The sequence below is a fragment of the Macrosteles quadrilineatus genome, unplaced genomic scaffold (assembly GCF_028750875.1).
Source record: "Macrosteles quadrilineatus isolate MER2022 unplaced genomic scaffold, UCM_ALF_1.0 Scaffold_9__3_contigs__length_116548681, whole genome shotgun sequence".
Taxonomy (NCBI): domain Eukaryota; kingdom Metazoa; phylum Arthropoda; class Insecta; order Hemiptera; family Cicadellidae; genus Macrosteles; species Macrosteles quadrilineatus.
In genome coordinates, this window is record NW_026542602.1 from 4,601,182 (window position 1) to 4,618,782 (window position 17,601).

Sequence of the window (17,601 nt, forward strand, 5' to 3'; positions counted from 1 at the left end):
ACTTGTACTCGTTCACCTGGTTTGAAGTATCTCACTATTCCTTTGGGTGGTTTTGTTTCTTTCTCTGTCTTAGGTAAGAGTAAACTTAAGTACGTGCGGATCCTTCTGTTGAACATCAAGAAGTATGACCTGTTTCCAGTTGAATTCGGAGCTTGACGTAGTTTCATCAGCAGTTGGAGAAGCTTTTCTTCCAGTGTACCAGGCTCGTCTGACATGCAGTTGATAAGTTTCTTTATCGTTTGTACGAAGCCTTCGACTTGGCCGTTCGAAGAAGGATGGTAAGGAGCTGTCATTTTGTGCAAAGTTCCACATTTCTTAAAAAAGTTACTAAATTCAGAGAAGTTGAACTGACGACCATTATCAGAGACTATAACACTTGGTACTCCAAAGGTGGTGAATATTTTACGCAGCTCTCTGATTGTCCATGAAGATGTAATACTCTTCGTAGGTATGACTTCAACCCACTTGCTGAATGCGTCTACTACCAACAGAAAGTAATTTCCGTTGGTTGGCCCAGCGAAATCTATGTGGACCCGCTCCCATGGTTCACTTGCTGGCTCCCAGGGATGGTTAATTTCTTTCTTCGGTAAATTTTGTTTTTCCCTGCACTGTCTGCATTTTGAAATATTATCTTCTATATCTTTGTCCAAACCTTTCCAGTAGCAAAAGCTTCGTGCTATGTCTTTGGTTTTTACCTTTCCCAGATGACCAAAATGTAGTTCTTCGAGGACATGTTTTTGTAAAGATCTAGGAATCATCACTCTCCAACCTTTCATGATACAACCATCATGTAGACATAGCTCACCGTCATGATAACCATGGTGCTCCAGCGATTTTCCAGTTTCCAAAGCTAGTAGCAAGTGTTGCATGTTTTCATCCTTTTTCGTTTCTTGAGCAATTAGGTTATGGTTTAGGTTGATCGTTGCAATTTGGTACATATAGAAAACATCAGTCTGGTCCATGCTGGTATTTGAATGTTTTTCAATAGGGAATCTTGAAAGGAAGTCCGCATTTCCATGATCATTTGTTCGTCTAAACTCTATTTTGTAGTCAAAACCTGATAAGAAGTGTGAATAGTTAAAAAGTCGTGTAGCTGACATAGAAGGTAGGTTTTTATCAGGATTGAATATTGTAACTAATGGCTTGTGATCCGTTACTAGGACGAATTTACGTCCATAGCAATATTGGAAGAACTTTTTTAGTCCCCAATAAATTCCAGTGGCCTCTTTGTCAATTTGGCTATATTTCTCTTCCGGTTTTGTCAGTGTTCTTGAAGCGAAGGCTATGGGTCTTTCACTTCCATCTGGAAATCTATGTGACAGTACTGCACCAAGTCCCACCGGAGATGCGTCTGTTGCCAATACCAAAGGTAAGACTGGATCAAAATGAGTAAGGACAATTTCATTTGTAATGATCTCCTTGACTTTCTGAAATCTTTGTTCACATTGATCTGTCCACTTGTATTTCTTCTCCTTTTTCAGTAGTCCATGTAACGGATTGAGAATCGTTGCCAGGTCCTCGATAACTCTGTTATAATAGTTGACAAGACCTAAGAAGGTTCGCAGTTCACTAACATTCTGGGGTCTTCTTGCTTGTCTGATAGCCTTAACTTTATCTTCTGATTTGTGGATTCCATGGGCATCTATAGTGTGACCTAAGTACTCAATTTGTTTGTGTAGAAACTTGCATTCATCTCTGTTCAACCTTAGTTCATTTTTATTCTTTGAAGTACCATTTCCAACCGAGTGAGCAACTCTTCTTCTGATTTTCCTTAGATGATTATGTCATCGAAGAAGCATTGAGTGCCTTCTATACCTGATAAGACCTTGTCCATGATTCTTTGCCAAATTCCAGGAGCTACTTCAACGCCAAACATGAGTCGATTAACTCTGAATTGTCCCTTATGTGTACTTAAGGTTTGGATGTCAGCACTTGCTTCATCCATTTGTAGGTGTAAGTAAGCCCTCTTTAAGTCCAGAGTACAGAAAGTTTTGCCACCGCTCATATTTGCGAAGATATCTTCAATTCTTGGTATCGGATAGTGTTCGTCTTGAATTTGTCTGTTCACCGTAACCTTATAATCGGCACATATTCTAATTTCACCATAGGGTTTCATTACTGGTACTATGGGTGTTCCCCATTCGAAATTGTCCGTCTGTGTTAATATTCCTGCAGTTTCTAAGCGCTCTAGTTCAGTTTCTACCTTTTGTTTCAAGGAATAAGGTATTGGCCTTGCTTTCATAAATATTGGTCGAGCTTCAGGTACCAGTTGTAAGTGGCCAAGTTGATCAGGTATTTGGCCTATATCTGGCTCGAAAACATCCATGTATTTGTTTAGAAGTTCATCTAAACGTCCTCCTGTTTCTTGTTTGATTGCTTTTATTTCTTTCCAGTCCAACTCTACTTCCCGTAGCCAGTCTCGACCGAAAATAGGATCCAAGTGACCGTCTACAATATAGAGTTTACCCATAAAACTCTGGTTTTTGTATGAACATTGAACAAACACTACGCCTTTGGGCTTGAATAATTCGCCTGTACAGGTTTTAAGTCGTAGCTGTGTATTAAAAAGTCTTTTGTTCGTATTAAGTTTCTTGAACATATTATACGGTAAGGCGCTAATAGCTGAACCTGTATCCAGCTCCATCTGAACTGGATTTCCCTCTAGCAAAACATCAATAAGTATTTTATCACTACTGCTATTGTTCAATTTGTAAATTTCATGAGTTTCTTCTTGAAAATTATCGTTTCCATCTTTTTCAGTCTGATGAACTTTGGTTTCCTTTGCTTGCATACAGACATTGGCAATGTGACCCTGTTTTTTGCATTTGTGACACGTTTCAGAAGCAAACTTGCAGTTGTTGGCTCTATGTTCCCTTGAACCGCAACGGTAGCATCTTCCTCTCAGTTTGTCAAAGGATGAAGGCTGAGATTTCTTGGATACATAGTTCAGTTTTTTGTTTCCAATCTTGTGAACAGTATTTTTTGTAAAATCTGTTGAAGTTTTGACCAGGGAGCTTTCATCTTTGGCTAGTTCCATTGCTGTTGCCAATTTAACAACATCATGAAATCATTTAGTGGTTTTTTCCTGTAGTATCCTCGCTCTTACATCAGCATCTTTAATTCCTCTGATGAACCGCATGCGTAAAAGTGTTGGCGATGGTTTTCCCACAACTCTCACATGAAAAATCACAATCTGTTGTTAATTTTTGGAGTTCAGAGGAATATATTTTCACTGATTCTGATAGGTCCTGTACTCTTGATAAAAATCTATGCTGCAGTGCCCATGTACTCGGCTGAGGATCAACATAATCTGATAGTAACTTTACCAGATCTGAGTAGGTCTTATCAAGTGGGTCCTCAGGCGCACACAAATCATACAATTTCTGATGTAGGGTAGGAGACAAGGCGTGAAGAAGAGTGTAAACCTTGTCCTTGGGTTGCAGTCCATGTCCATGTAAATGCATAAACATCTCTAAGCGCCTGATAAAGTTCTTGAACGTTTCATCATCTTGAAAGGGTGTGAATGATATAGCTGAAGTAAGTGAACGGTACATATGATTACTTCTGTTGGTCATACTACCTTGTTGTAGATCTTTCTCTAGTTCTAATTGTGTTTTTCTGATTTGTAACTGATCTTTTACTTTGTAATATCGGTCTTCCATGTCAACTCTGTATCTTACTTCCTCATCAAACATCTTCTTCTTTTGAATTCAATTCTATTTTCAGTTGAACAGCTTCAAACCTTTTCCAGTTTTTTTTCTAATAAATCCATTCTGTTTTGTAAGACTTCTGTTGGTATGGTGGATACATCATCTAACAGTCTGTCTGCCCTTGTAATATGGCCTTTAACAATAGCCCGTACTTTCCTCAAATCTACTAGTAAATCAATGTTCTGTAAAATTTCCATTCTGTAGTTGACTAGTGAAGATATGAACAATTTAGATTGGTGATTAGATAATAAAAGGTAAAAAATTGAAGGTAATAAAGTGTAGTTTCTTTTTTTTATCCTCGTCGCCAATTAATAAATACAAGCACTTGTAACTTGCATAACTATTTGTTCATAACTGAATAGTAAATATTATGATATGAAAATTGTAAATAATTAACACATGGATTAATATAAAAAGTACAGAAGCAAAATAGCAAAATATGTAACAGATACAAAGTTCTGAGATGAGGCTTTTAAATGTAAATAACCAGTAAATAATTTTTATTTATTTTTTTCAATAATTGTTGTTATTGGTTTCCATAAGAAAATCAGAAAACTCACTTTGTTTACCTAGTTTCTCTATTCACTTATTTCAATCATAATAGTAACACCATTTTACAAAAAAGCGTTGATATATATAAGATATGGGTAAATATGTAATACATAACAAAATAAACGACAAGAGTTAGTTATTCCCTATTCCAGACTACTGGCTTAAGCCAATTAAATTAAATATTTTTTAATAATTGTTTAACTGTTTGGAAAATCTATTTATTATATAAATTTCATGTAATTGATTGCATAATTAAGGCTCTATATCCGTTGCTTTTTCAAGTTTTTTATTCTACAAGCTGATAGTTGTTTTATTGACAGAATTCCATAGAAACAGCACTTAAAGTAATTTTTACAGATTCTTTGGTAAATTTAAGCTGCTTAACGTTGTTTTGATTAGTTCTTAAAATAGAGACGTTTAAAAAATACTAGGCTTTAGTTAAATGTTTATTCACATAAGAGAACTCATGTTTCCGACATTAGACTTGTTACACAATTTAGTAAATATAAATCTTTAGTAATTATTTCCACGAATTCTGAGGGATTTTACAAGAGGTGGCTTGTAATTTTTTCTTCATTTATTGACTTTGGCAAATGAAACTACTATCAGGCTAAAATATTGAACTTAGCATTCTATTGTAAAATCTGAAACATTTCTTGGCCTGTGATTCATGCGTGGTCACGTTTAAGTGCCCTGATGATTGTAAAAGGTTTACTGTTTCACTTGACGTTACATTTTCTGCTATTCGATCAATGAAGTGGTCGTGTTTACCTAGACAGCTGCATGATTAAAACTTAGAGAATAGTATAAAGCTTATTTCAATGATCAATGCACTTTGTTAACTTTTGATTATAAAATAATATAAGTCGTGTAACTGTTTTTGATTCTCTAGATCAACAGTAAGTGTGATCAACAGTAAGTAAATTCCATGAACTATGGAACGGTTAAGTTTCATGTTAGAGATAAAATATTGGGTTTAACCAGTTGTTTGTATATGTTTTTTGTTGATGTTTTATTGATATTGATGACATTTTTGTCTTTATTGTTTTGGTTGTATGATGCTATTTTATTTTCATTTCCTATCATATTTAATATTTATGTATGTGTTTATGTTAAATATTTATAGCTGTATATAAAAAGAATTGATTAAAAGCAAAGAAGTTAATTACGATATGTAGTGTATGTGTAAATGTATGTTGCTCTTGGAAAGGAGACTGTTGTCGAGGCTGATGGTGGTCATCATGGTGGCTCCAGACAACATGGGGACCCGCCCAGGTCGAGGCTTTTGGTATATTTGCTAGGAGGGGGAGGGACCAGTAATCCAGCTACTAGGAGGTCACGAATTGTGGATATTTGTAGGGATGCACTGTGGGTGCGATGCTCCCTGGTGTGGATTAATGTCCGCGCTAGTGAGTACTACGACTAACCGCAGTACTATCCTAATAATTAGACCAATTCGTTTATTACGAGGAAAAAATGTGGTTCGGATTCCACAATAAACTGTAGGTCCCTTAGTTGCCATTAGCTGTATGGGCTATTAATTAACAGCTGTGTCTAAGGAACATGTCGGCCTTAGTCACTAACAAGACTACAAGATCGCGCCACTCATCCTACACTCATCCTTTACTCCTATTTAGGTTAAAATACCCACATAGTGGCGTCCCCATCTTAAATAATTGATAATTGATAATTGACCTCAAATTCGCTCACCTAAACATGCGCTCTCTGAATACTCACTAGTGCATGACATGACTTCGATGTTTTTGGAGGGTCAGAGACGTAGCTCTGTCCTGGAATACCATGAAAAAACTTCTCTATGCCTGGGTGTCAGTTATTGCAAGCTGGTCGTAACACAAAATGTAGAATTTGAAGAAGAACAAGGAAGTAGTTGTGTTGCCATCGACATCAAAGATAGGATGCATATTTAAAACCACAGCTTTAAAGGTCGTTTTAACCCTGGCATAGAGGCACTTTATATCATTTTGAAATTGAGGGATGAGAGATTCGGTTTATGTGTGGCCTATCGAGCGTCCAATGTGAGGCAGTCTTGCCTTGCTTCCTTGTTTTTCTTATTGTTTGTAATATTAGCAGTTGAAGTGTGCAATGTCATTGCTCAGGGTACCTAAAGGTTGACCTCATGGCAAAATTAATTAACGAATGTCAATATTACAGCTGACTCAAAAAGCATTTGCTGTACTTATTTGTGAACCAAAACTCTAGTTAGGCTGAAACCCAGTTGTACTGGCATGATCAATAATAGTATATTTTGTACCTAGAGCCGAAAGTTCGAAACGAAGTCGAGATTTTAAAACGATCGAGAGCTGCAAAACCATTTCGGTCCGTGGTACGAACGCTATTTTTCACCACACTATACCCTATTAATTACCACTATTCACCACAATAATAATGTACTGTACACTAACAGTCAATACAACTACAACTTTAAGGTTATGTAAAGAAATAATTTGAAGAATCAGCAAAAATAATAATAAACAGTTGCTAGGCAGCGGTGACAAAAACAAGACTATTGCATTGCAATACATCTTGTGTATTTAATATACAGTACATTATTGTATTGAGTAAATAAGCGAACAGTAGATTTTGCGGCCCTTGGGATGTAAAAACCTGCTCGATTCTCAAATGACGATGACAGCTCGCACGGCCAGCAAAACGTAACTTTCATCCACCAATTAACGTATGTAAAACAGCTAAAAACATCATAGTGTGGTGAACAATCGTTTTTATTTATTTATGTTTTGACATAAATAAACCAATATCAACTTCTTGATTTGTAGCTTCTCTACAGTACACTTTGTTTTATGATTTTGTTTACCTATTCACTTTAATTAGGTTGTGATGTACCTTCACGTGAGTCGTCTCAAAAGGTGCTACGGATAAAAAGGTCGTCGCTAGGTTGAATATTCCAAGGATCTATGGAAAGTAAAAGGAATATACTCAGATACGTGGCTTTAAGTCCTGAGACTTCAAATATGCCAGTATCATTACAGACAGTGGGAGGTAGAGATCGCTCGGATTGCTCAAGTACTGCAGTAAAGAAACAAATTAATAGCTAAAACCATAGAAAAAACATACTCCCTTAGTAGATTTCTCATCCTAATGGAACAGCTGAAGACAATTTTATTGTTAGTTCATGTACGGTTTATGTAGAGGTCGTGTTTTGTTTACAATTTGTTTCCCGTTAATACAGTCATTTAAAACCTCGTTTAACCAAATAATACGATCTAATCATAAACAATAAATTGTCCCCTAATTATTTAACCAAACAGTAAAGCACAAATCAAGAAATTAACCCTAAAATAATAGAAACAAAATTTCGTTGACACTAGCGCCCAGTGTGGCGTACATGAACTAGACATGAAAAACGAGCTTCAAAATTAACAATGGGATGAGAAGTCTACTTGTGTTGGTTAGTCTATGCTAAAACTAATCTAGCACTGGGAAAAGATGCGTAGATTGCTCTAGCAGTGGAGTCGGATGCAAAGGTTGCTCTAGCACTAGGGTCGGATGCTAAGATTGCTCTAGCACTGGGGATCGGATGGTTAGATATATTGTCTGTGGTTAGATTGCTCTAGCACTGGGGATCGGATGCGTAGATTGCTCTAGCACTGGGGATCAGATGGTTAGATTGCTCTAGCACTGGGGATCAGATGGTTAGATTGCTCTAGCACTGGGGATCAGATGGTTAGATTGCTCTAGCACTGGGGATCAGATGGTTAGATTGCTCTAGCACTGGGGATCAGATGGTTAGATTGCTCTAGCACTGGGGATCAGATGGTTAGATTGCTCTAGCACTGGGGATCGGATTCTTTGATTGCTCTAGCACTGGGGATCGGATGCTAAGATTGCTCAATCACTGGGATCGGATGCTAATATTTCTCTAGCATTGGAGTCGGATGCAAAGATTGCTCTAGCAGTGGAGTCGGATGCAAAGGTTGCTCTAGCACTAGGGTCGGATGCTAAGATTGCTCTAGCACTGGGGATCGGATGGTTAGATATATTGTCTGTGGTTAGATTGCTCTAGCACTGGGGATCGGATGCGTAGATTGCTCTAGCACTGGGGATCAGATGGTTAGATTGCTCTAGCACTGGGGATCAGATGGTTAGATTGCTCTAGCACTGGGGATCGGATGCGTAGATTGCTCTAGCACTGGGGATCAGATGGTTAGATTGCTCTAGCACTGGGGATCAGATGGTTAGATTGCTCTAGCACTGGGGATCGGATTCTTTAATTGCTCTAGCACTGGGGATCGGATGCTAAGATTGCTCAATCACTGGGATCGGATGCTAATATTTCTCTAGCATTGGAGTCGGATGCAAAGATTGCTCTAGCACTGGGGATCGGATGGTTAGATTGCTCTAGCACTGGGGATCGGATGCGTAGATTGCTCTAGCACTGGGGATCAGATGGTTAGATTGCTCTAGCACTGGGGATCAGATGGTTAGATTGCTCTAGCACTGGGGATTGGATTCTTTGATTGCTCTAGCACTAGGGATCGGATGCTAAGATTGCTCAATCACTGGGATCGGATGCTAATATTTCTCTAGCATTGGAGTCGGATGCAAAGATTGCTCTAGCACTGGGGATCGGATGGTTAGATTGCTCTAGCACTGGGGATCGGATGGTTAGATTGCTCTAGCACTGGGGATCGGATGCGTAAATTGCTCTAGCACTGGGGATCAGATGGTTAGATTGCTCTAGCTCTGGGGATCGGATTCTTTGATTGCTCTAGCACTGGGGATCGGATGGTTTGATTGCTCTAGCACTGGGGATCGGATTCTTTGATTGCTCTAGCACTGGGGATCGGATGCTAAGATTGCTCAATCACTGGGATCGGATGCTAATATTTCTCTAGCATTGGAGTCGGATGAAAAGATTGCTCTAGCATTGGAGTCGGAGGCTCAGATTGCTCTAGCACTGGGGATCGGATGGTAAGAATGCTCTAGCACTGGGGATCGGATTCTTTGATTGCTCTAGCACTGGGGATCGGATGCTAAGATTGCTCAATCACTGGGATCGGATGCTAATATTTCTCTAGCATTGGAGTCGGATGCAAAGATTGCTCTAGCATTGGAGTCGGAGGCTCAGATTGCTCTAGCACTGGGGATCGGATGGTTAGATTGCTCTAGCACTGGGGATCGGATGCTTTGATTGCTCTAGCACTGGGGATCGGATGCTTTGATTGCTCTAGCACTGGGGATCGGATGCGTAGATTGCTCTAGCACTGAAGTCGGATTATTAGATTGCTCTGGCACTTGTGTCGGAATGTGACGTGGGGTATTGGAAGGAGACGTGAGGTCAGGGGAAGGTCGGGAAATGTAGCGGAAGGAGACGCTTGGTCGGGGAAGGCGATGTGGAGCAGTGGAAGGTGACGTGGGGCAGCGGAAGCCGACGTGGGGTATTGGAAGGAGACAAGGGAGAGTTCAGGGTATGTAGAGGTGCGTCCACACTTGACGAACAATGTTCGCTGAACAACGTTCGCTAACATTTCCCTGATCGCCAGCGAAGGTTCGATGTCCGTTAAGTATAGACGGATCGACGTACGGTGTGTTTTTGTTCAGCCAACGTGTTCTTTATATGAGCGAACTTTTGTGCAGTTCGGAGAGAACAGCCCTTGTTGCGGTCCCTTGCAGCGTGTTTTTGCGTGAAAAGTATATCTAATATACGATAGTGACTGCAACAGTGTTTACCGTCAAGAGCACCTAGACAGTGGTCTAATTATTTTCCAAGGTTTTGAAGCGTATTGTTAAGGAACAGCTGGTGGAGTACCTTCAAAGTAACAAACAATATACTATCTAATTCACAATTTGGGTTCAGAAAAGATAAAAACAACTCTGATGCACTTTTTGAAGTTTGTAAATCTATAAATAACTCAATCATAAATAACAATCGATCTATGTTAATGTTTTTAGATAAAAAAAACCATTCGACTCAATTGACAGAAAGTTATTGCTAACAAAATTGGAACAGATCGGTGTCAGAGGCACTGCTCTCACATGGTTTAGAAACTATTTATCTCACAGACATCAAGTGGTTTCCATCTGTGGTGTGAATAGTGATGCAAATTCAATTGATTATGGGGTTATTCAGGGAAGTACTCTGGGGCCTATACTTTTTCTAATTTATATAAACAACATTTCTAAATTCAACCTAAATGATGAACTGTTTTTATTTGCCGACGACACATTAGTTTTGATAAAGAGTTGATCATGGGAGGATGTCAGGTCCAAAGCTCTTGGTGACCTCTTACTTCTAAAGAAATGGTTAGATCAAAATGTGCTCTCACTTAATGTAACCATGACTAAATTTCTTCCCATATCACTCAGTATCAGCACTGATTATAGTCTAGACAATTTGAAGATTCATTGCTGCGGCAACCATAACAGTTTATCTTGTGATTGTGAATACATTGAAAGGGTGGATTATTATAAATATTTGGGTGTTTATTTTGACTATCGAATGAAGTGGACAGAGCATGTAGATTTCTTGAAGAAAAAGATTCGTAAATATATCTATGCTTTTAACCAATTGAGTGAAATTTTAGACGAGGATGACGTAAAGCGAGCTTATTTCGCTTATGTGCAATCCTTGATTTAATTTGGTATTATCTGCTGGGGAGCATGCTATCACACCACCTTGGAACCCTTGAATGTAATCCAAAGATCAATTTTTAAAGTTGCTTTTAGAAAAAAATAAAAGGTACTCCACTGACGCTCTATTCCGTGAGACGGGAATACTACCGGTAAGACATATTTTAATCCAGTTTCTTCTTAATCACACATTCAAAAACTCAAACACGATTCTTACAGCAGTCACACATCAACACTTCACAAGATACTCCCACAATGTTAGAATATCTGTTCCTCAGCTACATAAATCAGTTCTAACTACCAACTGCTGTTTTTATGTTGCTCAGATCCTCTGTCGAAATTAAATTCAAAAATATGATATTCAACACGTTTTTAGTTTACCCTCATTACAGGAATTCAAGAGTCATATTCTTGTTTTACTGCACTCCATTGCCATAGAAGAGGCCGAGACTTTGATAAGACCAAAAAAATCATCTGACTAAAAATCATTGACCCTTAGACCCCCTCACCCTCCAAATGTCTTCTTTTGATTGAACTGGTTTTGGTTGTCGTCACCGACATTACTTAACTTCGATATTCATAGGCAACCGAAAGCTGATTATGTAATATACAGCATAAACAACAGTACAAGCAAGTAAAAGCCGACGCCTACGCAGTGCTTACGCAAATCCATCTTCACTTGAAAACTCTAAAAAACTGAGTTTAGAGTAAACAGCATATTTTGTCCGTCGAACAGCTTAAATAATGTTCACCGAACGTTCAACGAAAGTTTTTTTCCTATTTTGGCGTACACACGTACATGTTTGTTGTGAAAGTTCACGCAGCTTAGCGGAAGGAGACGCTGGGTCGGGGAAGGTGACTTGGGACTGAGGTAGGAGACGTGAGGTAAGGGGAAGATCGGGAGATGTAGCAACTAACAGGAGACGCTGGGTCGGTGATGGCTTTAGCCAAGAGGTAAGGAGGCGTGAAAGTGATAGTGTCACAGCTTCAGAAATAGCCATTGACTAAAACTAAAACTTACAGTTTGGAAGATACTGGGTTTATTATTTATGTTGGTAGTTTTGTAAAAAAATACTTATTGCAGGGCTGGATTGGTTTTGGCACACTCCCGATTCGCAAAGTATTTTCATATGGCCAGGTAAACGTCAACTACTACTCTTCTTAAAATATGTATCCTGTATTTAGAGTCAATAGTTTATTTTATCAATAGTAAATTAAGATAGGTTACACGTATTATTAGATTAGCAACAAGTTTGTTTAAAAAATTGTGTATAACTTAGAATTACAGTCAGGTTGTCCCCAATTTAAAAACAAAAGTTGAAATATCTATGTTAATTCTATTGATAAAAAAATAACTTTTTTAGTTTACTTGTTTTTTTTTTATACAATTGAATCAAATTTTGTCAATTAATTTATTCTATGCCATACTATTAACATTTTATTATAAAAACACTTGTTTCCTTTCTTGTTGCAGCAAACCTGAGTACTCGTTAAATCTAATTTTTGATAAAAAGGGTTTGATATGACAGAATTAAAAAAACTATTTGAGTCAAAATCCAATTACACCTTATGGTAGTTCGCTTACTCTGTAGGTTTGCAGTGAGGGAGATATTTTTCTAGGCATTATGAAAAATCTTCCATAATAATCTCTAGACACACTATAAGCCCACCATCGCCAAAAATGAACTTCAAACCAAGCATTTATCATTTAAGAAATGATTTATTACCGTAACTCTCTAAGCAACACCTAGACCCGGGATCAATTTCTTTTTGTTTTATTCCTTCAGTGGCTAAGAAACCTCATCCGTTCAAATTATCATCCTATCCGGTGCGGACCAATCCATACGAATACGTCCAAGTCACAAGTTAGTTAGGGATTGGGTCGAGGAGCCACTCCAGAGAGAAGTCGACATTCACCAGCCACGAAATTTTGGAGAACAAACTCTTACAATACTATTTTAGTCAAAAGCAGATTTAATTTGTATATAAATTTCTTAGTCATGAAGAATTCTAAGTATACAATAATAAATCATGAGTCGATACAAGAATACAGTATTATCATAATTCACATTAGTTACACATAAATTATCACTGCAAAATAAATTTTAAAGTTTAGAGAAATATTTTAAGCCTTTAACTTAATAAGAATTTAATTGAAAACAAGTTTGAGATTTATATAAAAAAGTAATACTACACGAATACTTGAACAACTCTTAATAGTCTACCATATCTAATTTTGCACAAATTGAAAACACTTTATTTAAATTACTTAATATAGTGTTTTAGTATTTGTGATTTTAGTTTATACTAAATCAGAGCAACTATTACATTTCTAGTTGAGAATAATCACAATGGAATTTGGTTAAAGTTTTCTACAATACTGAAATACTATCCAACCAGACTAATAGCTCACTCGACTGATAAGTAGAGAAAATCTACCTGATTCCTGGGAATTTATTCAATGCTCTCGCGGCCCATTATTATGTACTGCTGTACTGTTCTTAATATACTCTACTATGTCATATTTTCTACAAAAAAATATCAAAAACCAACTTGGAAGAACATTTGTTTGAAAAGGATTCTTTGGTTCTTCCTCAGAAATATATTTTCTCAGGAAACATACTTTTTAAATTAATTCCAAGTGACTAATATGTCAAAATCTAGCATTGTCTTGAATCATAGAAAACAGTTAAAATAAATTTGCAGAACTTTAGACAAGAGTATTTTTTCATGAACAAGGAAAAAGAGAATGAAACATGAAAGTTAATTTATAACAAAGACTTTTTCCTACAATCACCTGACAACGTGGGCTTCCTTGCACTGATCATAGTACAGAAAGTTTGCTAATTGCTGCATTTCCTTACTTTTACCGCACTCTTTTTACTTTTGCCACACTCGTTTTTTGCCACACTCCAGTATTCCAACTAAACAACACAAAACAGCATGTTTTCATTAGGCACGTAATCAGTGTACGCATGAAAATAATTTGGCAACTCTTAAAGACACTACAACTACGATCAGCTGGTGCAACATTTCCAATTTAGTTCAATGCCTTGATTAAACCTAACCCAAAAAAGTGTTGTGTACAGATTAACTGCACTTGGCCTGGACTCTACCGGATCCCAGTCTCCCATTGTATGTTTCTAATAGGACGCTACAACATTTTTAGAAATGTAGATAACGAAGACGAAGGGATAAGAGGACATAGGACTTTTGACTAGTGACTAGTATCAAGTGTATAACTATTTGACAGATAGAGGTTTCATTACTTATGCGGATAATTAAGTTTAAATTTTATTGCAGAGCGTGGCTGGATATCCAATTCGCGTATTATCCAGTGTTCGTACATTTCCACAGGTAAAAGTCAACTAATCTTACTTAGATTTGTATCGAGTAGTTATAGCAACATTAAGATTTATGTTATAATAAAAAAAACTAAACAAATCTTAAGATCTTAAGATCTTAAGTGTTAAGTTATCTTAAGTGTTGTTGTTAACCTGGTAAAAATTATATTTCTTATGACAGTGTTGTCCTTGAACTGTTATTGCACTATGTATATAGTTTATTATTAGTTGAATTGTGCTGAACCATTTTTACATTGATAATACAAATAGACACCGGATTAAAAATCCTAAAATTGCTATTTATTCAAATTTATCATTAAATATTAAACGAATTAGTTTATACAGGGTTAAAATATGTTGTATAGAAGTACAGCTGTACGCTTACATAACTTTACCTGGCAAATATCGATTTTTAACCCCATCAGTGTACTCGAAACTTATACACATGTAAGTACAAAGTTTCCATGTTAAAAAAGACAAAATTGATTAAAACCGTCGGATACATGTTTGTTGGAGCTACGGGAGAAATTACCTATTAAGCAACAAAACATGTTTATATTACATTTTAAAGTTCATTTGCATTTTGTAATTTCAATTCATTCTTGAAAAGGTTTAGTCACAGACAGTTAAAATAAATGTTTATTTAACTTTATTAATGCCACAATATTTTAATATACTGTACGTTTTTAATAAAGCACTTTAAATTTATACTCTTGACTGACGCCCACACAGTAACAAAGGCATTCATTTTTGCAAGGAAAATACTAAATAGTGGATATTTGGTGAACGTTGTATAGGCTAATAAGGTTATGAAGTTTTTATTTGGGGAAACTGTGTTTTAATAATTTTATATTTATTTTAATCCAAGAACCACTGCCCTGAGTTTGGTACTGTTCTTACTAGGCAATAGGTAACCATTCTGAGATAGAACAAGAGTCGAAAGTGGATTGTATGATTAGTAAATATAAGCCTAAAACAAATTTGTTTGTAATCATATATTGAAGCTTTGTTATACAATAAGTTACAATAATGTTGACCACAAGTTAAAAACTATGGCTACACAAACTAAACTAACCCTACTATTTAGTAGGCTTCATTACACTAATCCATGTTGATTATGGGCCCCATTCTAAAAAGAAAGAAATAAAAATTAAAGACAACCTAGTAAACATATGTGTTTATGAATGTGTTTTTCTTTCTGCAATTGCGTCGTGTATCTAACATGGCTGTGATGGAACATTAGTTTCACGATGATAATGTGAATAGAAACAACAAAAAAATTGATATCAAAGTATTTAAATTCCACATTACAGATTTGAAGACATGCGTTAATTAATATCCCATACAGCCAATGGCAACTAAGCGACCTACAGTTTATAGTGGACTGCGAACAAATTTTTTTCCTTGTAGTTATCGAATTGGTCTAATTATCAGGATAATACTGCGGATAGTCGTAGTACTCACTACGGTAATCCACGCCAGGGAAGATCGCATCCACAGTGCATGCCTATAAAAAACAATTCTTGACCTCCAAGCAGCTAGATTACTGGATTAGTGGCTAGTGAACCTGTTTGTATATTTTTCAAAAGTATGATATAGTACAGTTATGGTACTACAGTATTTCTCAATATAATTAATATTTCACATACATATTTATAATATTATAATATTACTAGCTGACCCGGCGAACTTCGTATCGCCTAAGTTATAGGTTTCCCCTAAGACAGACCGATGGAAAGAAAGTACCGTTACGTTTAATTTTCAAGATGATCTCGTTCGCATCGCTCAATCACGTCCTGGTTGAAGTTCATTCGCTACGCTCACTCACCTTTTGGTTGCAAATTAGCTGTTGTCATAAATGTAAAAGAAATAATAGTGCTGCACCCTGTTGGTAATCCTTGTAACTTTAATGCTATTGAACATCATAGAACAGAACCAACTTGTTTAATTGAAACAGCTGTTAAGATTCATTAATTCCATTTCTCATAAGGTTAACATGGGAAACTCCAGAGCCACTGGGGCGGAGCCCTTTTAAGAATTTCGAAACGGGAAATAGTTTACGTCCGATTCGCATACCTACAGAATTTACACACCAAATTTCATAACGATCGGTGAAGTCGTTCCGGAGGAGTTTGCAGACAAACACTGTGACACGAGAATTTTATATATTAGAAGATATCCATACATATATTTATAATCATAAGTATAAAAAAAAACTTGCTTTACCTTTTTTTATTTTTCAATATAAATTACGTTTAGTCTATTATGACCTTTTCTTGTGTGTTCACCTAATTCAAGTTGATAACTTTATATTTTGTATAAATAAATAATAATCTGATTCTGCTACCATGAGATCAACCAAATAAAATATATTTTTTTATTTAGCGCTACTCGTGAACTGGTTATTAGAGTGGTAATCACTAAGTGAAAACATCACATATTCCTTTCCAGTTTGTAAAATGAGATTTAAAACATACAAAAGTAATTAACAAACTTTGTTACCACCTTCTTTTAATTCTTCGAAAGGAATATGAAACACTCCTATCCAAAAACCTACGGTAATATAATTTGTTGTGTCCCCAATCCGAACTTTTCACCGCATTTTATGGCGATCCAAGAAGGGGAAACAATTTATAACCATGTTATATGGGAAAACGTGTTTTAACTTACTTTTTAGTTTGGTTACACTCCCCTAAGTAAGTTTGATACTGTACTGGACAGTTTGGCAATGGTCTTACTGGACACACTGTACAATATCAATATTAAAGTATATGACCATTTAACTATATGGCCATTGCGTTGCTTTGCAGGAACCTAACACCAGAGTGTCTTATTTCTGAAAAAATTGGTTTTATTTTGTTATGTCAGGTTCAATGTAAAATGGTGTAAAAATGAACATATTTCAAATGCATACTCTTACAGTCTTCCGTTCTATCTGGTCTTCTGAATGGAGGCTCAGCCAACACGGCTACAACATACCCGCCAGCGACCTCAGCATACCCAATAGGGACCCCTTACAATCCGCTTGTAAGTACCAACATATATATAAATAAATTCTTTTATTTTCTTGAAAATACAATTAGCTACAAATAACTTGGTATAATCGGTGACGTCGCCGGTTACTTTCCGGGCAGCCAGTTTCAACACCAGAAGTCACCAGGGAGTGAGACTAACCCCCAAAGTTCCTCCACTCCAGTGTCTACATACATTCAGCGCTCTCACCTCGTTGAAGGACAACGTGCTCTGTTATCCACGTCTTACCTCTTCAGTTTAAATCGAACAAACATTAATTCACAACAAACAAACGGAGAAGAGATGCAGGGAAAGGAAAATGGGAAGACGACTCAGTGAAAGGAAGCCAGTCTAGTATTAAATGTAGTGGTGAA

At 36.8% G+C, this 17,601-nt stretch overlaps 1 protein-coding gene across 6 annotated transcripts in view; it reads left to right on the top strand.

The window, feature by feature from the left end:
• Positions 1-17,601, top strand: part of LOC129004116 (mucin-5AC-like) — a 53,833-nt gene that overhangs the window by 9,668 nt on the left and 26,564 nt on the right. For 3 of the 6 annotated variants that reach the window (XM_054432545.1, XM_054432550.1, XM_054432548.1), the window contains exons 5-7: positions 11,956-12,009; positions 14,175-14,228; positions 17,138-17,242. In XM_054432545.1, the coding sequence (XP_054288520.1) occupies positions 11,956-12,009; positions 14,175-14,228; positions 17,138-17,242 (213 nt within the window). The remainder of the gene's footprint in view (positions 1-11,955; positions 12,010-14,174; positions 14,229-17,137; positions 17,243-17,601) is intronic. The other 3 variants (XM_054432546.1, XM_054432547.1, XM_054432549.1) reach the window with 3 other exon arrangements.